At 40.0% G+C, this 27,562-nt stretch overlaps 1 protein-coding gene across 1 annotated transcript in view; it reads right to left on the minus strand.

Moving 5' to 3' along the window:
- Window positions 1-27,562, minus strand: part of LOC122532916 — a 329,341-nt gene that overhangs the window by 260,828 nt on the left and 40,951 nt on the right. Inside the window, exon 2 of the mRNA XM_043662105.1 lies at window positions 12,327-13,214. Within this exon, the coding sequence (XP_043518040.1) occupies window positions 12,327-13,214 (888 nt within the window). The remainder of the gene's footprint in view (window positions 1-12,326; window positions 13,215-27,562) is intronic.

A 27,562-nucleotide genomic window follows, 5' to 3' on the forward strand; every position in this document is an offset into this window, starting at 1 on the left:
ATTGCTAATCTAGCACCAGAGAAGAAATAAAGTACAAAATAAAATTACAATGATTACAGTCTGCGACTCCACAGTGCAACTTAACAACTTTTACAATTATTAAGACTGTTATAAATTATTTTTAAGTAAGAATACATAGTAATTGATGGATATTTAAGTTACATTCAAAATCGCTTGGGTTCAATTAATGGATTCAAGAGAAAAAAAGAAAATAGCAACTCAGGACGACGATGACCCAAAAAAACGAGGACAGAAAGATTTCGAGTTACTCGTCTCAGCCACCTGTTAAAATGTTTTGCGGTTTTGTGAAAGCGCAGCAACTTCCGCCAATGCTTTCACCCGCGCTTATTGCAATTTTGATGATTCTTATCAACAAAATTGCTTACAACCAAAATTGCTTGAAGGAAATTCACAGTAGTTCTTTTCCGTGGAGACGACCGTGGTCGTTAAGTTCTCATTGCATCAGTATTTTGCATTCCGCTTTAAAAGTAAATTATTTACCGACTTCGACGCTCATCGATTTCACCCTCATCTAGGTTAAAGTGTCAATGGTTAAGTGTTTCCCTAGTTGTCTCGTTTTGCCAGATGATCGTCGGAATTTTTTTTATATTTCAGGAATTTTCCAAATTTCGGGAAAGGACACGGGAAAGCACACTTGAGTGAAGGTTTCATATTTTCGTTTCTTCGCCAAATTTTAACAAATTCGTTGCAACAGTAAGAAATATAACTGAACACACACAACGATGAAAAATTGTCGATAGTTTAAACTGTTATAACTTCGCGAAAGAAAATCATAGTACCAATCTACTTAATCTCGTTTTAATGTGTAAAGCTTTCATTTTGATTGTTCCAAGTTCGTTTCTTTCTCGATGTAAGGCTACTTTTTTCTCGGAAATTGTAAAGATTCAAACGCATGTAAAAAAAGTTTTTCGTGACTCGAGCCACGAATGATTCTGAAAATTAAAATTTCTTTCTTATAACGACCCTTTAAAACTTGCTCTACGATTTTTTTTTCTGCCATTTTGTTGAACTTTGAACATTAAGATTAAATGACGAAGTATTAGGATTTCTTGAATTTTTGTCATTCAAAATTCAATAAAGTGGCAGAAAAAAATTCTACAGTAACCACGAGAATAGTTCGTATTTGTCACAACAATGATAGCAACACTAATTCGTAAAAATATTTTTTGGAAAAACAAAACATCCCATGACACTACATACTTTACTTTCTTTTTAAATTCTACCTGTAAATATTCAATAAAATATTTTTTACATTAAAATTCCATATGTATGTTCAATTTTGTATTTTGTATTTCATATAGACATACGTTCTTCCTACGATAGAGTTTTACTTTTTAAACAATAGTACATACAGAGAAGAGTCGTACAGTATCAAATACTCTAAGTTTTCTATATTATAATATTAACCAATTCTTGATAAAAAAACAAACTTTCCTATATTATAATATTGACCAATTCTTGATAAAAATCAAACTTTAGAAAAAGAAACTTGTCGTTCAATAAAAAACGACGTTTAACAGGAAAATATAAAACATTCTACATGCAAATGCTATTATAAAATATAATATTAATTACATCAAAGTATAAAATATAAAAGCATGAAGTATTATAATATTATTTACGTTAAAGTATAAAATATAGCAGCATAAAATGTTATAATATTATTTACGTTAAAGTATAAAATATAAAAACATAAAATATTATAATAGAATAGATATTATAAATTTATAAATTTATAAATATCATAAGTTTATAAATTTATAAATATCATAAAGAATAAAACATGAGGTATAAAATATTATAACATTATTTACGATTTTAAAAATATTGTTCAATTTTGCTCGTCACTATACCTAACCGCCATACTTTCATATACAGTGCGAATTTCTACCGTGTCGATTTTGAATATAAAAACAAGTATTCATGGATGCACGGCTTCGCGTAACTCTGTTACCACACTGCGAGCGCATTGATCGCGCTTTTCCCCGTTCGACGTAATCGCATAAACATTATCGTTTTCGATTTCACCGTTCCGCGGTGTAGTGGAACGCAGGGGACCGGCGACTGCAATCGCATCACCGCCTTTCAATACCGAGGCGAGACGTTATCAACCTGCGCGAGATTCGCTCGGCCGACCGAGGCCCAGGTACCTTTCTAGTTTCTTTATTAGCATCGTATGGCCGGCTATTTAAATCTAGAAAGATATTGAATAAGCCGGTTACGTCCTCGCGGGTTCTCGAGGGTTAGGTTCTCGAGTGTCGGATAAAGGATCGTTTCTTCATTGAACCGTGGCCGATCGAATCGCACCGGCGGATCGGTCCTTTGCGCGAAACGAAAGAAAAAGAGAGAGAGAGAGAGAGAGAGAGAGAGAGAGAGAGAAAGTTGCGGCACGGGATTATTCCGCGTGACTTCCGATCGGAATATAGTTTAGCGGGCCATTTTTTTTCACTCGGTGACTTTCGCCGTGGCACGGCGCGGAGAGCGAGCAGGATGATCGCCGCCTCGGGCACACCGATAATAAGGTGTCAACGTTCACGGACTCCGAGACCCGTGTGTCAGGCCACCGCCGTTTCCGGGTTATGCTCGTGCGAACCTAAACGACCGTGCCCCGCTGGATTCGTTCGACGATCGCGGTCGATCGCTCTTTGACGACCCCCGACCACGAATCAACCCGAACCATTTGGAGCGAGACTGTTGTGACTTAACCTCTTGACATCGAACGACGTCTGGGAGGTGTCACGCGTTTCCTAAGCTATAGTCGACAATGACGTCTCTCGGACGTTCACAGGTTAATACTAAAACTACTGACGACTGAAGAATAATATTTGTAGCAAAGAAGTTAAGGTATATTTAAAAAAAAAAAATGTTAATGATACAATAAAGCGCAGAATCTTCTATTAATATATTAAATTGAAAATTGATTAAAAATCATTCGAGTGTTAAAAAATACACTGTCATGAATATATAAAACTTTATAAATATAGGAAATTATAAATTGGTCATTTTGTTCACTTTGGTGGCTCTAGTCGAGTGCAAGGTAAGCTTGAAAAAGTTAATAATACAATAAAGAGCAAAAGCTTCTGTTAATATATTAAATTGAAAATTGATTGAAAATCACTCGAGTGTCTAAAAATAAAAACTGTCATGAATATATAAAATTTTATAAATATAGGAAATTATAAACTGGTCATTTTGTTCACTTTGGTGGCTCTAGTCGAGTGCAAAGTAAGCTTGAAAAAGTTAATAATACAATAAAAAGCAAAAGCTTCTGTTAATATATTAAATTAAAAATTGATTAAAAATCACTCGAGTGTCTAAAAATAAAAACTGTCATGAATATATAAAATTTTATAAATATAGGAAATTATAAATTGGTCATTTTTGTCCACTTTGGTAGCTCTGAGTGTTCCACAAGCGATTTTATATATTAATGTCTGTAAGACACGCGCAGATTTAATTCAACCAAATCAAACAGACATTTTGCGAGGAATATTTCTACGATTTACACTTTCACACTATGACAGTATAATTATCTCTAGCTTCCAGTGCAATTGTGCTACTGTAGAACAAAAATTACATGTTAAATTTGAAAATTACATGTTAAAAATTAAATGTTAAAATGGAAAATAAATATATTTTTTCTTGGTCATATCGAATTTTATTTAATTCGTACGTCAATTCGTAATTAATAAAATTTATATCCAGCGGTACTTAACATTAGAACAATAAATACGCGATGGATCCCAGATTTTCTTTCTTTACAATTGCTTGAAAGGTATTTTTATTAATATTGATTTTTGTCTAGACAGAAACGTACTTGTATAAATCTATTTATTTTAATTATTATCACTTGAATTATTATGATCTACGTGCAAAATATTTTGATACGTATTGAAGGCTGGTTGTTCCAGTGTTAATGCTACGTAACCGATACGAGAAAGTATAATAATGAAATTTATATCCGGTAACGTTGCATGATTGCGTTTAAGTTTTGAAATCGAAGAAATGAATAAATTTATAATTAATAATGAAGAAATGAATAATTTACAAAACGTTTGTAAAAAATCACAGCATAAAAATGGCATACGTGTATACAGCTGTCTTCGACTCAGAAATGAGCCTCTATAGTGGCGTGTCATTCAAAAAGATGACATGTATAAAAGACACTATAGTGGTGTATAGTTCAAAAAGATAAGCCACTGTATATAGTGGCGTTCGGTAGCTAACAGGTTAAAAATTGCGAGATAATTGGCGCGTCGATCGAAACTACCGTTCTTTCATTGTTCTGTAACAGCTGCGTGAAACTCAATAAGAACTAACGACACGCGAACATGCTTTCCGTCAACAATGATCCATTACTTAATTCTCGGACAGTTATAAGCAAAAGTGGGAACGCGTTAACGAGCCGCAGTATCCGAGAGGCAATAATCCAGCACGTATAAGCCCCTTCGTGAAATCCAAACCGTATTTTTCTCCTCTCCGTGGCCGGACAATGCTCACCAAGCAGTAATAACTGCAAAATGACATGTAATTTTCCAATACCTAACAGATTATTCGCGGTCAATTATCGGTAAGTTATCGACATCTAATCGACGATAATCGTTGGTAACGACGTTTCGACTGGCATTTCCTCTTTCTTTCTTCTTCTTCTTCTTTTTTTTTCTTTTTTTCTCTTCCAATAAACCTCAGGATCGAGGGACTGGAGGGTTTCTCGAAAACGGCCTGGTCATTAATATTCCCCGGGTGTTCGGAACGAGCAACATCCGATACCCACCACTTGGAACGTATAAGATTACAATCCTCTCTCTCGCTACGGTACCTGACTACCGTTAAATATATGTTTTACAGCGTGTTCGGTACGCGTACTGTGATTCTCCTTCTCGCTTCGTCGAGTTGCTCCTCGCGAAAATCGTCGTCGTCATAGTTCTTGTCGTCGTCATTGCGGTCGACTGAGAAGCGAGCGCGTTACCGTGCCCTGTCGACGCGACGGGACCATCCGGGGCGAGATCGACTTTCAAGGTCGTCGAGTTCCCCGCGAGAACTCACTGCCCAGGCACTCGCGACACGTTAGGCTATCGAGATTAACGAGCAATTAAATTTCGCGGTCTGCGGTGAACCGCGTATATCATGCTGCGTTCCGACACGCCGATCATGGTCGTCGATCACACCGATCGATATCACCGATCTAACGATTTTTAATCCTTACAGCTTAATCAGTGTCGTTGATCGAGGGTTTTCACTCGATTAACTGTGTGAAACTTGAACTGTGATTGTAATTCTCTCGCTAATTGTATGGCGTTTTTTCGTTATTGGTACCGGAGGGATATATATACATGGTGGCCCATTTTAATCTGTTATATAAATGCAATTATCTTCGAAAGAAAATTTAGCAAAATTCTGAGGAGCCTTATAATGTTTATCAGGCATGAGGGAATTAAAAATTATTTTTTGTCATATTGTTTTGCGATTAATCATGCGAAATTGTCAGCACATAAAAACAGATATATACTCAATGAAAATTACGTCGTTTCCTGTATACAAATTTTATATAACATTTTTTTTTTCTTTTTTTCCACGTCTAAATCAATTTCTCGCAGTTTCGTCATTTAATTTTAAGACATTTTGAACATTTTTGTCTCATTTTTCTTTCAACGAATAAGTCGCTCATTTGTTTCTTAAAAATTGAATATTAATCTTGTTAGTGTCGTGATTATACTAACATCGTGAAGCTAAAAAGAAATTAACAATAAACGAAATTGACGAGGCTTTTGTCTCTTATCGAAGCCAAACGAGCATAAATCGAAAGAAACGACGAGGAAAACTTATCGCTGGTAACACCAACACAAGTCAATATTCTCTTCAGTAACTTCCTGATCTTCGGAACACTTCACGCTCGCAGTGAACTCGGATACACATTCCCGTGTAGAGAGTAACTACATGATCGTGCATCCGTATTATAACATGCAGTAATTATATGCCGGCCGAATAAAAATTCAATTCGATGCTGAGATATTTCAATTCCGATCGCGCCCCGTTAATTGCTTTGAATATCACCCGATACTCGAGGTTCCTTCACGCTTGTGCAATCTGCCAGAGAGAGCAAGAGATTCCCAAGACCCAAACCACCGGCGAATATCAACGTCGAACATTGCGCTTCACACCAGATTCCTCTTCGACGGCGCACTAAAACGCCAAGAGGCTCCAGTCACCAGTCAGATACACAAGGAACCAATAACGCACGCGGCGTGAAAGTGGCGTGCGCGGTTCTAAACGCACGCGGAACTGAACGAAGGCGTCCGCGGCGCGGCTGTGTTTAACGGCGACGATGGTGGCAGCGACGGCGTAAAACCGTCATTACCGCCAATTACAATAAATCCCGCGCCATCGTATTCCGCTTATCGTTTTTCCGCGCGGAGGCGCGGCTTAATCTATAATCCAGTCCCGATGTAACGGGTTCGCGATGCCTATGCGCCGCTCAGAAACCGAACGAAGACAGAGAGCAAAGAGAGATGAAGCAAAAGAAGCTGAAGTGCGTGCGTGCGTGCGTGCGTGCGTGCGTGCGTGCACGCGGACACGGCCAATCATTTTCCCCGGCTACACTTTCACGACTGATGATCGGGTAGCGTTTCAGCGGCGATCGACTCTGTCGACTGGTCAGATTTACGCCACCCCGTGTGCGCGCGTACGTGCTGCCGGCCACTCTCGGCTCACTGAACGCTCTAATGCCAGTGCAAACGCGCCCACCTATTGCCTACCTGTGGCTGTTGGCTGTTGGTCGAATCCAGCACAGGATGGATTCCCATCGAGTCTTCGCCCCGGAGACAAGTGGAACGAACTCGACAGCCAACACACTTCCGGGACTTCTCGCCCTCTCCTCCCCCCCCCCCCTATCGCTCTAATTTTTGTCACTTCGAACATCCTCAATAGATCAGGAGTGGCAAGTTTTGATAAAAAGAATAATATTAGATGTAAAAATATGGAAATTAACTCAACTATTTTTGGAGGTCACTCGTTATGGTCCGGAATCAGTTACCAGCGCAAGTGGTTAACCACGCACGCCGAGAATTTTTTATTCCAAAATTGTAAGATTTCCTCAGTTTTAAGTATATTTAAGTAAAAGTAAAGAATAGACAAAGCAAATAATAATAAATTACCTCTCAATAATTTCTATGCAGTGATATCATACCGAGTTTTCTTTGAAAAGAAAGCGATGAATTATTGTACACGATTCGGTCACTCGTTATGGTCCGCAAACCAGTTGCCAGCGCAAGAGGTTAATCTTAAATTTTTTCTAATTTTTGTAATCGTACTACCATACCCAAAACATCCCATTCGCATTGTTTCTTTTTTTTTTTCTTTAATTACTATTCGACAAACTTTTTTCGTATCATCTACCAGCAATTTATTTACGACACAATTTATCACTTCAAGTAAAATGATATAATCGTATTTAACACGAAATTTTGCTAATTACATCTTTCTAATATGTATTTCTAATATGATATAAATTGTATAAATTATATCTAATATAATATAAATTACAAGGTCAAGTCAAACCAACCTAAACCTAATCAGACAAGTATGCAAGAGAGTAGCGACAGAATTATTCCATTCTAACTTATATTCCATGTAGGTTTCTAATATGATATAAATTATATAAATTATATCTAATATAATAAAATATTATAAATTATAAGGTCAAGTCAAACCAACCTAAACCTAATCAGACAAGTATGCAGGAGAGTAGTGACAGAATTATTCCACTCTAACCTATATTCTATGTAGGTAAGAGTCTCACGAGTTTGTTTCATAAAAAATAAAAAAAAAACAAGATATTCTTGATCGCATGGACGCATTGGCGTTTAATAATCGAAGCACCGCCCGTGCCACGCTGTTGTTCCCTATCAATTATCGATCGATTTGCATAGCGCAGAATGCCGTGTGTCTGCCCACCGCGAGCGAGCGAAAGAATTTGAAAGAACGACCGATGAAACGATTCCGAGAGACATTCTCTCACTAGGGAGTATTGTGTGTCGACGGTGATCGTTTCCGGGTGAAAGTGACGTGATTTTCAAAGCGAGTCCATTGAATGGGAGGGTTGGAATCCTCGTTTGATAAAAAAGAAAAGAAACTTTGGAGGGAAAAGCGTTCTTTGGATTTCATTACAAGTGTGGGAAATATTCTTCAAAGTAGTGGAAGGAGCAGATTAAAATTGTCAGTCTTCCAACGTAACCTTACTAACGACTCTATTTCTTTCACTGTCTGTGTGTCTCCCTTTCCTTCGCGTTTTATCATATAAAAGACACATTGATGCATATTACGTTTCTTAATGCACGCACACAATTAAAGTTGAATAAATTTTTTCTTTAAGAAATATTTCGAAACAAACAATTTTAAAAAATATTACTTATTTATTGTTCGAAGTTTGGATAGTGAGCGTGTGAACCGTAAAACCACAAAGTAGGCTAAAACTTAACTTTCCTCCAACTTTGTACAATTTTATTCGTATCAACTTTTAATATAATATCCGTGAAACTTTCGACATTTCAATCAACCTTTTCAATTCGAACTAAAATCAAACTGTTCGATTTCAAAAAATAAAATAGTAAATATCACACAATATCGCGCCCTTCATCTTCGCGCGTTGAGGGGAAATAAAAGAATTTAAGGAATATTCTGAAACAGAACTAACAATTTACGAAATCATGTCACAAGATAAGCCGAAAATTATATTCAACTTTCCTCAGATTCCAATTTTTTTCAACGCAATATCCGCAAAAAAGCACTTGGCATCCCATCAATTCGAAAAAGAAAAAGAAAAATCAACCTGTTCGATTTTAAAAAATAAAATAATAAATATCATACAACTCGCGTCCTTCATCTTCGTTGCGGGGAATAAAAGAATTTAAAAAAATATTCTGAAACAGAACTAACAATTTAAGAAATCATGTCACAAAATAAGCCGAAACTTATATTTAATTTTCCTCCAACTTTGTTAGATTCCAATTTTTTTCAACGCAATATCCGCAAAAAAGCACTCGGCATCCCACCAATTCGAAAGAGAAAAAGAAAAATCAACCTGTTTGACTTCAATGAAATAAAAGAAAGTAAATGTCACACACAACTGGCAGAACCCTTCATCTTCGTTGCAAGCTGCAATTACCATGGTCGTGTGGCATTTGATCGGGCGGCCGTTTCGCCACGAGGTTTACGATCGTTTTTCCGTGATCACGAGCAGGCGGCTCCAGCGCAGTGCAACTATGCCCGCAGTGCAACGTTATTGCACCGGTGAGAACGCGCCTTTCGGTAGAGGCGTCGCGAAACGCCTGGCGTCGTCGTTTGTCAACCGTGGCCCAGCTGCTGAACACGCGCGCACCATCGGCCGTGTGTGAGCACGAATCCCACCGTGTGCCGTGTAGCCGCGCCGACTGTCATCGATAAGCCACGATCGATAAACGGGACAAATTCACCGCTATCTCCGCGGCGCGGCGTTACGCCCACGCGAATTTCAAGCGAGAGTGACAAGCAGCGAAACGGAGAGAACACCGGACAAGCTTTCGTCCGTACTTATAAATTCGGCGAATCTTTTCGCGTGTCATCTTCTCGATAAGATGGAATTTTAAAACACGAATCAGTGGAAGAGGGAATTAAAATTTTCTGTTTTCCAAACATTTCGATTTTGTTGCGCTTTGTGGCACAATGAATATATATCTTCTTTTTCAACTTTCCATTTTGCAACTAAAATGTCGTTGCTTGTGAAAAAGAATTCGACGCCTTTTTAATTTTATCGCTGCTTCTGGCAAAATTGAACGCAAATGTATAGATAATATAGATTTTTAACGTAAAAGATATTTATATTAAAATTCCATAAAAAATATTTCATCGTACATTTGCAGATAGAATGTAAGAAAGGTGAAATACGTGGTGTATTTGTAAGATGCTTTGGCTTTCCAAACGAAATTTTAGGATTGTCATCACTACTCTAAAAGTTACAAATTGTGAAGTCAGTTTTATACTATTATACAATTAATTCGAAAAGTCTTCGATACTTAAAATTGCTATAACTTGATAAAAGAAGATCGTATAACAATTTATACTTGGTCTCATTTTAAAACGTAAAATTTTAAAACAACTGCTGTGAGTTTGTTTTCTTTCAAAGATATTTTGGAAATGTCCCTTTCGTTTAAAAAATTGCACAAATTCAGACTGTCTTTGAAAACATTGAACAAAATTTTTCGTGACTAAATCCATAACGATCTTGAAGATCAAAGTTTTCTGTTTATATCTTAAATTTGCTGTATGATTTATTCTTCTTCCTTTTTTTTTTTTTTTTTTTTGTCATTTTGTTCAACTTTAAACATTGGAATTAAACGACAAAAATTCAAAAAATCCTAACATTTCGTCGTCTAGTCCTAATGTTCAAAGTTCAATAAAATGATTAAAAAAAAAAAAAATCGTTCAGCAAGTATTGAGGGATCCTTGTAAAAGCACAGACTTTATTCTTCAAAACGATGTGGGATCTAGTTTTCAATATTTTCACACACATTTGAATTTTCTAGAATAAAAGTACTCCCACTTTCTCACATGTTTTTATATGATGTAAAAACGTCTTTGAAAAAGGAACGAATTTAGGACAGTGAAAGTAGAAATTTTAAAGTATGCTTTAAAATAAAACCAAGTAGGTTATTATATAATATAACTTGTTTCTGTCAACTTACAACAGTTTAAATTAAATTATCAGCAATTTTTCATCATTACCTGTTCAATTATGCTCCTCACTGCATATGTATGATGAAATAATTAAAAAAAAAAATTACTTAAATTACTGTGATAAAAAGAACTGATTCATACCAAGTTTAGAGGCAAAAAAACTCAATCGTGTATTTCGCCAACCATCAACGACTTTGCGCCTCGTTATGATCAGTAATATCATTCCTCAAACTCTGCACTGCTGATAACTTTGCCTCTAAAATCCGTTGTCGACAAATTGAAATTGAGTCACCAACGTTACGTGATGAATTTCGAACGGTGAGAAACACCGGAGCAATTTCATCGGAATCGTTTAATCATCCGGTTCCCAGAAAATTACGACTCTCATCGATGACACGCGGTGGAAACCACGCGATATCGCATAATCGTCATCGTCGAGCGTGTGGCCCGGGCCGCGCTAAATCACCGAGGCGAGTGCGAAACTGGCGACCGTAAATCATCGAACCGGGGTGAAAAATACCGTAGGTAACGCGCGCCGTTTACCCGTATCCGTGGAAATTACGTTTTAATCATCGGCGCGCAAGTGCATTAAGAGCGGCGTGGTATAAATTACGCGGGAGAGGCGGACGTTGGCTCGCTCGTGGCTGGCTCGAGCTGTGTGTTGCAATTTGCTTTAGCGGCGTGCACGCGGCAACCGTTTGTGGTTTGTATTCAAATGGGCGCTGCTGCACGCTCCTTTCCCGCGTGCCTTTTGCCTCTATCTTTGCCTTTACCGGTACCGTTAGATTCGATACGACCACCAACCACCGTCTCGAATCGATGCTATCGAATATGCCCCGGTGTATCGAACGAAATCTCCAGCGTTATGAGTGATTCCTGTGTTTGGCCAGCGACAAACGTCGCACGAACAAAGTTGGTAAACAAATGGGAATCGCGGCGCAAAACCCGTGGCCCGTTCGTTTATTCTGTACCCCTTGTATCAGGGTTAATTAATTCATTTTAATAATTTTAATAATCTCGAAAGTAAATGATTTAAATATATATGTATATTTTATTATATGCAGGATAATATATACATATATATCATTAAGATTATTAATATATTATAATATTAATATTATATATATTTATATAATATTATATTATATATATATTTTTTTGTAAAATAAAAAAAATAAGTATATGGTATATGCATAAATATATATAATAATATATATTATTAATAGTATTAATATATTATAATATATTATAATATTAATATTTAATATAATATAATATATATTTATCTATATATATTATTTTAATATATATATATATATATATATATATGTATATTTCTTTTTGTAAAATAAGAAAAATAAATATATGTTATATGTTATATATATATATATAAATAACAATATATATTTTTAATATTATTAATATATCATATTACAATATTAATATTTAATATAATATTATAATATATATATAAATTATTGTTTTTTGTAAAATAAAAAAAATAAATATATATTTAGAAATTAAGTATTTGTCGTATTAATATCTAGCCTTTTTTTAATAATAAATCTAATTTATATTAAAGTTTATGTACTCACCCCGAGCGGAGACAGAGCGTTCAGTGTTTCGCCGTCCACCTCCTTCACGTCGCCCGTTTCCTCCTTATTCCCCTCTTCGACCAACGGCGGGCTATCCGGCCCGCTGGCCGCCAATTCCGCGATCAGAGTGTCGTTCGAGTCGCACTTGTTCAAATTCGTGTCTTCCGTGGTGAGGGTCTCCAGCGACACCGCGTCGTTTCTCTCGGCCGTGCCAGACACGCAGGAGCCACACTCATCCACCGTGCACTCCCGGTCGTTCAACGAGTCTCTCGCATCCTCGTACACGGACGTCCGGCTTCTTCTTAGGTCAGCCTCGTTGCTTTCGTTCGCCTCGTCCTCGGTTAGTCTCGCGAGAGGTTCGTCCTCCGACTCGTCGGGATTGTCATTTTTCGCGGAACTCGTCGGAGGATTGTCGTTCGACGACCGAACGCCCTCCAAAGTATCGTTCGCCGTCGGACTCGATGCTTCCTCCGTCTCCGCGATCCTCTCGTCCAGGTATTCCGACTGTTTCTGCAGGAGGACGTCGAGGTCCTCCTGGTGAGATTCGTCCAGGTACCAGGAGGTACAGACTTCCGGCCGTTTCTTGTCCGAGGAACCTTCGTCGCCTTTGGAAAGAGCACCCTTGCACTTCCTCAGGTAGCTCTTCACTTTCTTGGTCTTGCTCTTTCTCGTTTCCTGGCTTCGCGGCAAGGTGCCACCTTCAGGCTGCTGCTCGCTACTCGCCTCGCCAGTGTCACCGACGATCCGAGATTGCCCGGCATCCGTGTCGTGCACCGACTTCGATTTCACGTCGGAGACGTCGTCGAAGAATGAACAAAGATCGCGCTGGTCCGGGGCTAATGTCCAGGTCTCCTCTCGCTCCGGCCCGCGGCGCTCTGCCGGTATCACCTGCAACAATACGGTTTTTCTCAATGAAGATTTTCAGTTGATGAAGGGGGGGGGGGATTCTGGTAATCCGGCTTAAAGAAATGAATTTCTTGTTTTACATTTTCTCAAAGTATATGCTTTCGAAAGGATTTGTTTTGAATTCGTAAAATTAGCAAAGTTATAGACGTTTAAAGGAAATTACGGAACGACGTACTGCTCGCAACGTAAGTATGAATATTTTTATGCAACGGGTAACAAAAACTTCAAATGTGTTTTACTCAAAAAATATTTTATTTTATAATATTATTATTTATTTTTATACTATTATCATTTTATAATATTTTATTTTTTGTACTGCTCGATTGATTGTAAGTATGAATATTTTTGTGCAACGGGTGACAGAAACTTCAAATGTGTTTCTCTCAAATTCATACTTTTTGAACTGATTGACGGGATATTTCACGTTTTAGTTGACCGATTGACTTGAAATTTAATACCTTTATCAGCATGAACCACGGATTTCAAAATCTGATGTTTCTTTTTATTTTTGTTTACCACCCAAAAGACGAAAGTACAAGGAAAATCGATATTTAAATTTCAAAATGCTGCCATTTTTCTAGTTTTTGAAATTTCGCTGTTTCAATGGTACATGCTACAGCCATATTTGTACTAACTACGATGCCAATAACCAATGCAAGAAGCATTAACCCAATTGATCGTAAGCCTGTCCTATATCAAGAAGTTATATGCGTTAAGGATGAATAAAATCAACTGTAGACAATATCAAATCGATGATTCACAACGTAATAAATGACTTCTATCGAGAAATTCCTTTCAGCGGATTGACAGAAAAAAAAGAAAAAAAAGGGAAGAATTATACTGGCTCTGAACGTCATGAACATCTAATTAAAAAGACTGGCGCAATAGGTGTCAAACAATCTGTCACAGCTCGACACGTTCTTTATGAATGCACAAACTTTCGAGTTGCAGAGAACATTCGATACCGACTTTTCAAAATCATCTGAAGAGAATGCTTCAATACTTGATGGACATGTATCTATACTATAAAGTACAAGTACCAAGTCACTAATGATATCTCGACGTCGATGCGACTTGAAATCTGCACAAAAGAAAAAAGATTCAGCCACGAATCCTCGAGTCTATGATTCTGCAGATAGCTGCATTTGTCCTAAATGTTTCACTCGGAAATAAAACTACGACCACTTGTCCTCCCCCCTCGCGTTGTACGAGATTCGTACTACACGAGTTGCTTTGCGTCACAATTGATCTTTGACAATGGAAAATCGTACAGCCTCCCGAGAGGGGGGTTATTACATTCACCACCGCTGCCCATATTCGCCGGCCTGTAATTCCCTTTATAGAAACACGAAAGGACAACACGCGCGAGAGTCGCGTTGGCAATGCAGCAGAGTCGTAGGCCAGCGTCACGATCAACGGCTTTCGCAAGCCTCGAGCCAGAAGCTGATTAATTCTGCGTTGATCTACGATGGGAAAATCGGGAGCTGGGAGTAACGGAGACACCCGGGTAAAAAAGGCGAGGCGGATCGGAGCCGAGAGCAAACAGCGTGGCGGCCCGAGAGCGGTCATTCAATTCTATTTCGCAAGAGCGGAGTTCCGCAGCTGGTAGCGGGCGCGGAGCTGCGCCCAACGTACAACTGTATCAGCGGCTGTCGGCCAGCGTTCAGCGCCGCATAAAACAATGGGGGTTTATAGTAAATATATCGGCGGACGGCGCCGGCCATGGCTAATATTAACCTCGAGCTGCGCGTAACCACGATATTTTACGCTACGCTTCGGCACCAAAGTTCCGCGCTCGATACAACTTCCCCGCGGAATATCTCCGGTTTCATAATAGCGTCGCGACTTCCTAATCTTTTTTTTTTTTTTTTTTTAAATCAACCGAGAAGATCCCACAAGCTCCAACAAGCCGAAAATTTACTAAAATATCGTTTCGCCTTCCACAAAAGAATTTAATTTCAAGTGACTTTTCTCGCATGAAAAAAAAGAATTATAAGTATATTCACAGCTGAGAGATCTTGAAATGTCTCTTTGAAGATTTTACAGACTTCATTGGCAAACGCAGGTACTTTGAAATTCTATAAGGAGAAAGAAAAGAATCATGCAAAACAGAGGTAAAAAGAAAAGAGATCCGTACGAATGCTGAGAGAGGGGTAAAATAAATAAATCAACAGCAACAGCGCGTATCCTCAATATTCACAGAGATCGCAAGACAAATCGGCGATCGTTTGGGGTAAATGCGGGACGCATAGATCAGCTAATGCGTAAACGCTCGTGCGGCGAGCACGAGGAAGCTGAAAAAGCCAAGGGGGACCGGCTATCGTATTTAACGTCATCATCGGTCACCGTCGCGGCACTAATACATCAGGTGTTTATCTCGCGGTTCCGTTCATATTTCCCCTGATATACGCGTCTTCCGCGACTGAATCGATAAGCGGCTCGTCCACGGCGGCATCAATTCTCCTCTCGCGGCACCGCGATGGCATTCAATGTGGAAACGCGGAAACGGCCGGCAAATATCTCTTCCTTAATAAGTCTGGCTAACAGAGTTTGCATGTTTTCGCGCTGCGAGCGCGGATCGACAGCGGAACCGGCTGCCTCTATCGTTCTGGAGGAGGTCTGGAAGCGGCGAGATTCAATCTACGCGATGACGCGATAGCGCGACGAGGCGTGGGAGCGAGTCGAAGCTAATCTTTCGAGGCGAGTTGGCTCGAGAGAAGCGCGTGTCTCCACGGCCGGTTCCCTCCTCGGGGAGGGAAAGAACCCGTCAAGAGGGAAAGTTCGTCGGAGCGTGGCCCGTTTGCCAGCCTCGACGCGAGCAAAAATCGCTAAAGAATATTAAACGATCCTGCCGGCTGTTCATTGTAAGAAGAGAGCGAACGCAGGCCTAAGTACCCTTTCTCTCCGCTCGTCGAAGCTTCCTCGTCGAATTGTTACTTGGTTACTCCTTCTCATCTGCCATTCTCTCCCCGGTGATTTTCAACTCTGCCCGTTTGTCTTATTAACTCGAAGCTGCAGGTGGTAGACATTCAGCACGCTCGATTTCGAAAGAAGAAAAGGAGTGTGAGATCTTGCTCTTCTCCGCCCCTCGGATACAACAAAAATCTAATTGCGAGATACGTCTGTCAGACGGGTGTTGAATCGCGGACTCGGTTTGATGTCTGTACTCAAACTTAACAGGCGCGTTGAAATGGGACGTTACCCGTGGTTAGTGATCGATTCGAGGAGAACCGGCGATTCCGTTCGACTGTATTATTTTCATGCTACTACTTCGATTCGATTCGAATTTGTATCTGCGACTGTAACTCTAACTGCCTTCCCTGCTGACGGCGTGTTTTATAATCTTATGGCCTGGCGATTTATAGCCAATCAATTTTGACGCGACGTAGATGCTAATATTTAAATACGATCGATATCAACCTATTGCTTTTTAACGCTATAGACATAACAGGCCCGCGAATCGTCTACCAAGGATAAATAAATAAAATAGAAAGGACCTCTTGAAAAGACCAACATGAAGAAACGGGCGAACCCTTAGTCAGAAATATTCTAAACTTAGACAATGGATTCTTCATAGATGATAGAAAGCCTAACGTCTTTGGTTTAGAAAATTCTGTATCGCGATTATTACAACCGACCACGGTTCTTCGTTCATCGAAGCCATCAACACTTCAACAGAGGATATTATGCATCTGTTGGTAAAACGTGCGTTCGGCGCAGCGTTAGTACGCAGCATTCGTTCTACGCATGCGCAGCTTCAGTCTACCTGCGCGCTACATCGTGCGCGGGGGCCACTTTCCCCTTTCCCGAAACCGTTTCTTCGCCGTCGAACGAGGCAACTTCGATTAAAACGTCACCCTTGGCTCTGTCTAGAGTAACGAGCAGCAAGCAAGCAAGCAAGCAAGCAACGTTTTCGATCGCTCGTGCGGCGTGCCTTCCTTCCGAGAACCGATAATACCGCGCTGTGACACGTGAAATCGAACGGGGCCCATGGTGGTGCTACGTGTGCTACGCGAGTACGTCGCGACGCGACGCCGCGCCGCTAAATCACCTCTCCGCCGGAACTGTGGTCGAGAGACGCGCGTGTACGCGACACGAGCGCAGGCAACCAGCACTCCTCTGTACGGAAACCCGTTAAGAAACGGCCAGTTCTCTCGGTAACGAGAAGTTACCGATCGTCAATGCAACAAGCAAGAAGAGGGGGAGGGGTTTATAAATAGGTACGTCGCCGCCGTTGCGCAACCACTCTCGCCAAAAAGGTGTACGCGGCCGTGGATAATTGCGCAACAATGCTCGACGAGACAATGAAATATCGTGTAATCGCGTACTCTCCGTGAGTAGCTGCCGGTGTTTGCGTACACTACGGCATCACCTTCATCTTTTCACCGGTGCACGCTCGACGCAAACCGTTTCCTGAACTCGCGAACCGGGTACGGTGAACCGGGAACGCGCGTGTAGAATGTTTCAAGGGCCTTTCGTTATCGCGAGGTAATTGAAACGTGAAACTAGGAAGAGATCGGAGATATTATCGCGGTCGGTTGAAGATGGTAACTTTCAGTGCGAAACTTCGAAGCGAAATTAAGAGAATCTATCGCTTGTTACTGAAACGTTGCTAGACGTTATAAAGCACGCAAATACTTTACAATTGTTCACAACGTTTTGTAACAATTTGTGAAACTCGAGTCGCGTCGTAAACACCTGCAGCACTAAATTTAGCGACCTCGCGAATCGCAAGCGAATTTCTCGCAGATTAACACGCGACTTAACCGGAATTGATGCGCTTTATCGGCCAATAAACTGAGGGAACGTTTTCCACTACGTGCGTCCAGTTTACGCGCGGATGCATGAAACCTTTACAGCCAACAGGCGGCTGCACGACCGTGCATCACACGTAGCGTCGAAAGAGCTCTACCTTTTAACGAGCCTGCGTCGTAAAACCTTTACCCGACTTTGCGTCGACTTACGAGGAGAACGATCCTCGAAACGTCCGAGTGGTTAAGCCAAGTGTGACGAGCCGAACGTCCGCCAAACGAGCAAGCGAAAGAAAAGAAAAACCCTGGCGAACGCCTGTCGACGGCGGACGATCTTACACGCGACTCGCGCGTGGAATTAATTTCCACAGGGTCGAACGGGTTCTCGTGAGAGTAGCCGGGGAATTTCCAGATAACGCCAGCAACGAAGACGAAGTCTCGGCGAGGAGGAAGGTCTCAATTAATCTCGGCTCGCTCACCCCCGCTGCTCGTCGCAGCGGCTCAAAGTCCGGTTCCACGCTCGCGAGCCGAGGCGACAATGTTAATTGGCCCGAGAGTAATTTATACATCGGTATCCTATCTGTCGCTCCAGAGGCCCGCCGAGCGGAATGGATTGCATTAGGAATCGGAGAGGAGCGTCGCGGACGACTTGTTCGTAAATCACGCGCGGCCTGCGACGTATGAAGGGACCTCGTCCTCGCGAACCAAGCAAGCCAACACACGGCGACACGGCTCGAGTGGGTCTTCGTAATTCGCGCTTGCGATCGACGCCTGCTTTGTTCAGGCCTGCTTTCTTTTCACGATGGAACGTTGACTCGAAAGAGTCAAAAAGTTTCTTTACAATTTCAAAAATTTATTGCAAAGGCAAGAGAAGAGGCAGATTAATGAAAATTATTACAAAATGAGACGTATATATTTAAGTTTTTTTTTTATATCATTTAATACATCTCTATATGGGCATTGTTGTTTGCACGAAGCACATCAAGACGGTACACGATTTCATTCCATGTTCGCTGTAGCATACCGTACCTTTGTTCGATAAAGTCTCTTTACAATTTCAAAAATTTATTGCAAAGGCAAGAGAAGAGGCAGATTAATGAAAATTATTACAAAATGAGACGTATATATTTAAGTTTTTTTTTTATATCATTTAATACATCTCTATATGGGCATTGTTGTTTGCACGAAGCACATCAAGACGGTACACGATTTCTTTCCATGTTCGCTGTAGCATACCGTACCTTTGTTCGATAAAGTCTCTTTACAACTTCAAAAATTTATTACAAAGGCAATTGATGAGATATCTTCAGCAGACTTGTTCTATGTACTCAGTGGTTATCAAGGTTTTTATCACACTGCATTTCAGTATTACTCTGTTGATGAATAAAATACTGTTAAATGAAACCCTTACAAAATGGCTACTCCTTAAGAGAAAGCACAGTGTGTATCATGGTATATTATATCATATAGAGGTGTGTTAAATTAGGCAAAAAAAACTCAACTGTATACGTCTCATTTTGTATAATAATTTTGTAATCATTTTCACTTATCTGTCCTTTCATTTTACCTATGGACACCCTGTATATAAAAGAGAACAGTTTTCCTTCGATTTTGATCCCTCGAGGGAAACTCGGTGTCAGCGCAAGAATGTCGAATATATTCCAGAGCGCTGAATTATGATCCAGTCCGTATTTCTTTTCGCGTTCTTTTGACAATTTTCGAACGTTTGCTCGATCAAAGTCAAACCACATTGTCCATCCGCGTATGACACTCGCGAGCCTGTTTTTCGATAACAAGACATATTCAATGTTCCAGAAATGCGTGGAATGATTAACGTTGCAAGGCAAATGTAATTGGCTAGGACGAAACAGCCAGTTTATATAAAACAGGTTCACGAGCGGCTAAACAGGTAGTTTTAAAAGTTTTTATCAAGCGATCATCAAAGTAGAATGTCCATCATTGATAAGGAATAAAGTAGTCTCGAGATTTATCACAGCGCGATTAGACAGACTTGTATTTAATAAAAACTATGTATTTAATACTACGTTCCTCCTTCCAATACCAAAATAGAATACCGGTATATGTTTCAGTATATTTACCGGTATCAATATGATTATTCAAAAAGCATTTTATGTTACATTATTACTAACTCAAAATATCGAACTTTACTGGCATTCGATCTCTGGTATATAATTTCTTCTTAAGGAATAAAACATAACAAACATTTTCGTTTCTTTCAAGCACGCGCTGAGACATAATCGTAACATTTGACAAAGAAAAAGAAAAATGAAATTTCTATAGTTACGAAAGTGAAGATTAATTCGAAATTTCTGAGAAATTACTGTTTAAAAACTTACGAACTGTTAATTTACTAGAATATGTACGTGCAAGAAGTTGCGTAATTTCATCGCAAGAAAGAAAGAAAGAAAGAAAAAGAAAAATGGCAATAATGGCGCCTCGCGGCACAACCCCTTAATTTGTTAGAGACAGTTGCTAGAACTATCCTTTCCTCCGCTTTCCCCGAATTATCGTTGCCCGATCGTTGCACGTTAGTTCCAGGTCTTTTCTTTCGCATTTCGTACGATTTACGTCTCACGTGGCGCGTGCGTTTTGCCTCTGAGCGAAAGAGAAAGCAAGCTGTCGCTGAGGAATGCGTAGTAAAATTGTCAATGAGCGAATATTGCAATCTTGGGAGGCGTTTGGAAAAGGAAACTCTCGGGAACTAGTTTGCAAAACTAAATAAACGAACCAACCGAGACGAGAAAGAGAAAAATCTACGCGAGAAACTTTCACGGATAAAGTACAAACGAGTACTTGAGCCGAAATATCAGGGGGAGGGTAAAAATAACATAATTTAAACCGACGTGGTTTCTAATAAATAATCTGTTAAGATTTACGTTTATTTATTATGGAAAACTGAATAGGTCCAAATACGGTGGTGACAAAAAGATTGTTGGATGATCAACTAGGCTTGATAATATTAGCTCAGTGCTAACATTGACAATAAGTCAGTAACAGACCTCCGAAAGTGCTACACAAACAGTTATTCAAATTCCAGTAGTTGGTCATCTCTTTTATAATTATAAAAAAAAAAAACATTCTTTTCCATAAGGAAGTTCTAACATCATTTGTGGTTAAAGGAATTTAACTTTCACAGTTAAAACGTGAATGAACCCTCTCAAACGTGTAAGCTGTATTTGTTTACGGGGATATTAAGCCTCTCTAAAACTCTCTCAAGACTTGACGACTCGATACTCTTTCTAACACCCAAATCTCTCAAAATCTGCACGTTCTTATCTATACGTACTATGACCGAAAGCAATAAAGTCCTACTATAATACTTCCTAAAATTCCCCAAAAAGTGATAGTGCGATAGTGACTTATATAAATGTGACACAGAAAAAATAAAAAAATAAAAATAACAAAGCAGTGTCTTGTGTCTTCATTCTGTTCGACTTGGAGTTAAGTTTGTAATTAATTACGTTGCATAATTCCTACTTGATTCGTCGAATTATCGTACATTTATTTATTTATTTCTTAAGAATGACCCTTTCACCGTGACACTTTTATCCTTAAAACCTCTGTCTTCATACGCACCTTACACACACACAACCATACGTATTTTACGTCCATATCTTTCAAGACTAGGGCAATTAGACAAACAGTCCCGAGTCTGGTTTTTTTGCTACGACAATCACATCGGACACGCAGGAAAAATATTCTGAACAATGAGACTTCCACACGATATTAAATTCGACGAGAGATTCATGCAGTCTTGGATTTTGATCCTGGCTTTCGACGAAAGTCAATTGGCCTTCGGCTCGATCTTAATGACAAATCCGACGGAATGTAAGTAGGTATTAAGAAGCGTGAAACAGGCTGCTGGAAGCCTGGATCGTTAATCAGAATTACGCCTCGGCGAGGGAACGGCGAAGTCATTCAACTTCACCCCGCGCACGTTTTCAGAAATTTTAGGCTGTCTGCTTCGTGAGCGCCACTCATTTGTCATCATCAATTTGAAACTCTTCTAAAACTGTTAAACCGTGACTAATGGCCTTCGGTCATGTAACGATGAAGGTTTGAAGAGAAAAACTTAACGCTTGGCTTCTGACATAGAAAGAAAGAACCTCCAACTCCGCAAAATTGCAATTGAATTTCCTTACGATTCGATTCAATTGGCAATTTTCTTAATTAGCATGTGAAGAATATATATAATTATTATTGTGTAATTATATATAAGAATATAATATATATTGTATAATTAATGTATATAATAATATAATATTATAATATATTATATAATTAATTTATAATTAAGAATATTGTATATAATAATATAATATATACATAAATTAATTATATAATATATATTATAATATAAATTAATTATATAATATATATTATATAATTAATTTATAATTAAGAATATTATATATAAGAATATATAATTATGCAATTTATAAAATTCGACGTTCATTCAAAAGCGCTGCAACTCGTCCAAATCATTCGATAGCTCGCATAGAATTCAATTGACTTTCGTCTTTCTTTTTTTTTTTCTGTCTTAACTTATGTTTTCCTCTTAGTACTATTAACCTATCTTGTCCTGCAGTATTTGATTACCTGCCTTTAGCATGAGATGTTTGTTTATTATTATTTGCCTGATCATTTTGGTTGTTCCGTGTTTAATGTAGCAAGAAAACTTTCAAAAAACCTGCTTTCCTTGTTGCGTTCATCTTATGTACAGTGCATTAGTCTGCTGGTGTAAATTGTACTTGTTTTGATTTTTATTTCGAATAACATGTTGTTGATGTCATAGTCTCCAGTATTTCCAATTATCGGGTTATGATATTTAGTATCATAGGCTGATTCCATCGAGTTCCTGATATATTCCTGGATGGTGTGCATGGTATAGTTTTCTTTGATTGGCGTGTCATGCGTTTCATTCAGGATAACATGGAGAAATTTATTCTGCATTCTTTGTATCTTATTAATGCGAGTAATCGACTTTCGTCTTCACTTCCGAGTGTTATTTATAATCTTATAAGATAGCGCTCTTATTCCTTCCAGAGATTTCGCAATCCCTAAAAGGTCCTGGAATCCTTTGCTTCCGTCTGTCTTATGTTCCTCCTTTAATATAAATTTTATTGTACCGCCGACTTTCTTTACAAGCACGATCGAATTACCGAATGATCAATTGCCAAATTAGAGTGTCTGCTTAAACACCGTTTAACGACTAACAAGAGGTACCAGGCGAAATTTTATTGCGCATTGATTTCGAATGGCCGACGACCCGGGCCCGGCATCATCGAGGCTCCCGGTTAACTCGAGCGTGAAATCCCGTGAAATTCGAGCTTAAATTTCACCCAGAAGACCATTCACGTCTCTTCACGCGGCGTCGATCGTCGTGAAATAAGGTTATCGAGATATAATCGGGGTCAGCTAAAGGCGAAATATAGTGAGAATCGCTGGTAGACACGGATGACCGCGAGCTACATTGACGTCTCCGTTCGCGTTTCACGTTCGCCCGGAGGAGAAACTTTTTGGCTAAGTAAGAAGAAAACAGGCCACCCGCGCGGGTGGCCGATCGATCGCCGAGGCTTCCGTTTCGTCCTCTTCCTCTTCACCTGCGTTAATTTCGCGGTTTCGAAACTTTTTTAACAACGTTTCGCTTCATCCGCCGACTTCTTGCACGCTGAATATTCAAGTCGACCGCGTGGAAAAAAAGCCGTGCGCTGATTTTTTTTAACCTCTTGCGCTGGAATTGCAGTATTTTCTCAGTTCTAAGTATATTTAAGTATAAAGGGCAAAAAAAATAAGAAGTTTATTACTTTTTAATAATTTCTATCCAGCGATATCGTATCGACGTGTTCAAAAGAAAAGGAAAGCGAAGAATTATTGTATACGGTCTTGGTCACTCGTTATGGTCCGCAATCAGGTGCCAGCGCAAGTGGTTAAGAATTGAATTTTCTAGAGTGTCGAATAAAATGTGTAAAAAAATTCTTCGTTTTCTTTGTTACTGACTTTTTTTTAAATTAATTATTCTAACGTATCCGTGACTACAACAAATGCTTTGGCAACAGTGTATGATATTTTTTAGTTCCACACTTTCTGTTCAATTGTAATAGGGTGTCTCGGTAACTCGTAATTTTCATATTAGCTTTCATTAACATTTCATTTCTCATCGTTGTATCATATAGCATCAGCGTGGCTCTAAATGATAAAACTAACTGTTAACGTTTTGTTGTATACGGTTCGGTCACTCGTTATGGTCCGCAATCAGTTGCAAGTGGTTAAAGAACACCGAGGCAGAATGCCGATGATTTTTATGAAACAGGAAACTATTTTGACGATGAGTTAGAAACAGATGCGAAATAGATGAGACAGACAGATTCGAAAACCTTTGAAGTGTTGCAAATGGAAAATTCATGGACAGGTGTTTTGAAATAAATTTTAGAAAAAGAATAAAGCAAAGTAGAAAGTAAAAAAATCACGTGTCCGATTTGAAAAACAGACGCCTTCGGAAAACTGTTCGACGTCCAATTCACACTCCCTGAATGCGCGCGTGTGTATTTGATATTCAAAAAAGTTGATATTCAAAAGGTTCTCTTGTAAAATTGCGTTAGAATTATTCGAGAGCTACCACTCTAGGCAAATTGAATCTGTTTAGGTTCATCCGCGACACGCGGTTCTACGCAGGCAAAGGGAAAGAGAGATTTGGCCCTCGTCCAATGAGACCTCCATTATAACTCGCCGCGAACCCAGCGAAATTTCATTCACCGACCACGTACCGGTCATCGTGCACGTTACGGTAGTAACGAGTCTACGTGATCACCATAACACGCGGAATCGGATAAATCCTGACTACGAGACTGATTTATTTTCCATGCGAAATCGACGTTTCGGTTACGGTTATTTGCACTTTTGTACGAATCGGGTGTTAGATGTATCGATTACACTCCTGCCTTCATTTCGAATTTTCTACAATCTTGATGTATGTAAATTGTTCTCTGTCTGCGAATTTTCTACTCTATTGTAGGAGAATGTAAATTGAAATTCTCGAGTGGTGATAATGTAATGCATAAGCAAATTATTGGATTTAACCTTTTAACGGTGGTCCTGTGTTGTTTCTACCAAAGTTAAAAATAAATGCGAAATTTTATTGGGTGACTAAAATCGTCGGTGGTATACAACGAGCGTTGGCTGATTATAATCAATACACGAGGAGCGTTACATATTGGGTGACTATAATCATCGTTAGTAGCGAAAACAATTACAAACAAGTTGGTGCACTGCGCTACAAATATCGTCTAGCACAAGTCACCACACGTACGCAACATTAGTCCATCAATTCTCATCACACTTTACCTCAACTCTACCTCCTTCGGTCTATCACGCCGAAAAAATTGCCGACGATGAATTCTTCCCTGCAATGATCCACCTCTGTGTATCATATCACCGGAAAACAAAACGAAGAGAGAAAGAAACGTTTCAACCAAAAACCAAGCACTCGAGCAAGAAAGAACTTAGGGGATAGGTAGTAAGCCTCTCTGTACAAAAAAAGGAAAAAGGAAAAAAGAAAATAAAAGAAGAGAGACACGGAAACAAAACACCCCTCTCGCATGATGAACACGACAGGCCAGTTTCCCAAATATCCGCCACGACGCGTACGCGGCGGATTCACGAGGGCGGAAGTCGCGTCTGCTCGATAAAAGGGAAGAGAGAGAGAGAGAGAGTTGGCCTGTGCGGGTGAAACGATTGGCCCAAGGGCAAGGCGAGGCTGGGGAGCGCGGCGGGGTGAAGAAAATAGCCAGGAGGGGTGGAAAGCTGGAGGTGCACAAAGCAGCGCCGCCACGAGGGAGAAAGAGTCTTTTGCTACGGGGTTGCCAGTCCTCGAAGCGACTCACAGCGGGCCAGCAGCCGCTACAGGAGGGAGGATGGGGTGCAAAATCGATTTCAGCCCCACCCGTAGACGCGATAGACAGCCAACGGAGCCACTGTCCTCGATCCTCGCGCACCTCCTAGACGTATCGTCGCCGAGGGATACGCGCCAGGCTATCCTGCTTTATAATAAGATACTTTATCGACCACACGCCAGGTGGAAAATCGCTTGGTGAAATGATATCGCTTGTCAGAGGCAAGAGGCTTGTCTCTGGATCTCGTGCTTTCTGCAAAGAGGGTGCGGCCCGCGTCGAACAACTTCCTTTCCCAACAGCCTTCCTTTCCCCCTTCGACGAACGACGTTACGCCCTTAGAAACGCGTCGTATCGAGTTTTCGGGAGTAAATAGGAAGCTCGGTCTGGTGGCTGGAGTCGCTCGATGCGCCAGCTTCCGAGACACGCTAGGGTGGCTCTTTCTTTGATCTTCGGCCGAGATTATGCCCCTTTCCGACCGTTAGGAATAAACGAAGAGTTTATCTCCGGGAATTACCGAGGCAAGCTCTCGGATTCTTTCTAACTCGTTTATACTTTCTTCATACTTTCGTCGCGAAACGTTTTAATTTCAAGAAGATGGTACGAATCTCTCGTTGAAATTTTATTCCAAAGATTACTTAGAAAATCCAATTCAAAATTCCTTTCATTTGCTTCATTTCCGAGAGAGAATTTAAAGTGTCTACGTTTTATTCGCGCGCGCAAAGATTTTCGACCAGAACGAGCGAATTCCTCGAGACGTTTGTCCGCGAGTTTACGATTCGATCAAACCAGTCCCCGGGGTGGTTAACGGAACGCAGCCTCCTCCGGCATTTTCAGAATAGACAAACGACCGAGAGTGCGTCCGACCATTGAGAAAAAGATCAAACACAAGCAAGAGGACAAGCTCGAAGGCATCGAGAGTTGCACCACCGGTGCTATTTGTCCTCGTAAAAGTGGGCGTAGTAACTCGTAAAAAAAATGTATTGACAATACCATTAGACGAGGCGGATCGGCCGCGTCCCCCTGCTGTATTTACCGAGGCTCGTAAAACCTGGGGATTTATCAAGAGGCCTTACGTACATACATGTATATGTAGCGTACGTCTGCGCGAAGATTGGACGCGCTCCTGCCGCTTTTCCAAAGTTATTGCAACTTCCGCCGCCGCGCTGCGGAGAGAAACCGGTACACATACCGTGCCAGATACCGTGTCGTGAATACGTAAAGACGCGCAACAGGGGCGTTCGTTAGAACAATTTCGACGCACGCAGCGACGTGCTATTAAGCAACGATATCGAAGAAATAAATTGACTTTTCCTGTGTCGAAGGCACCGTGCGGGGTTTAGGACGGTAACGTTTTTCATCTGGCTCTGGTCGAACATGAGTTAAAATGCACGGAAAGTCTTGTAACCGGATAGGAAGTTGTTTTATACAGTATAAAACCGAACTGAAGATATTTTCGCGGGAACTACATTTCGAACATTGGTATCGTTGAATTTCTCTAAAATGAAGCCTCGAATACAAAACCAGGTGAAAAATGTAGCTTTCTCGAAAAAGTCGAATTTCGTATCGGTGAATTTTCAGTTCTCGAAAATGAAGCCCCAATGAAAAAATATAATTTATATACAAAGCCAGATCGATAGTGTAGTTTTTTTTTTTTTTTTTTTTTTTT

Source organism: Frieseomelitta varia, unplaced genomic scaffold (genome assembly GCF_011392965.1).
Source record: "Frieseomelitta varia isolate USP_RPSP 00005682 unplaced genomic scaffold, Fvar_1.2 scaffold_483, whole genome shotgun sequence".
NCBI lineage: Eukaryota > Metazoa > Arthropoda > Insecta > Hymenoptera > Apidae > Frieseomelitta > Frieseomelitta varia.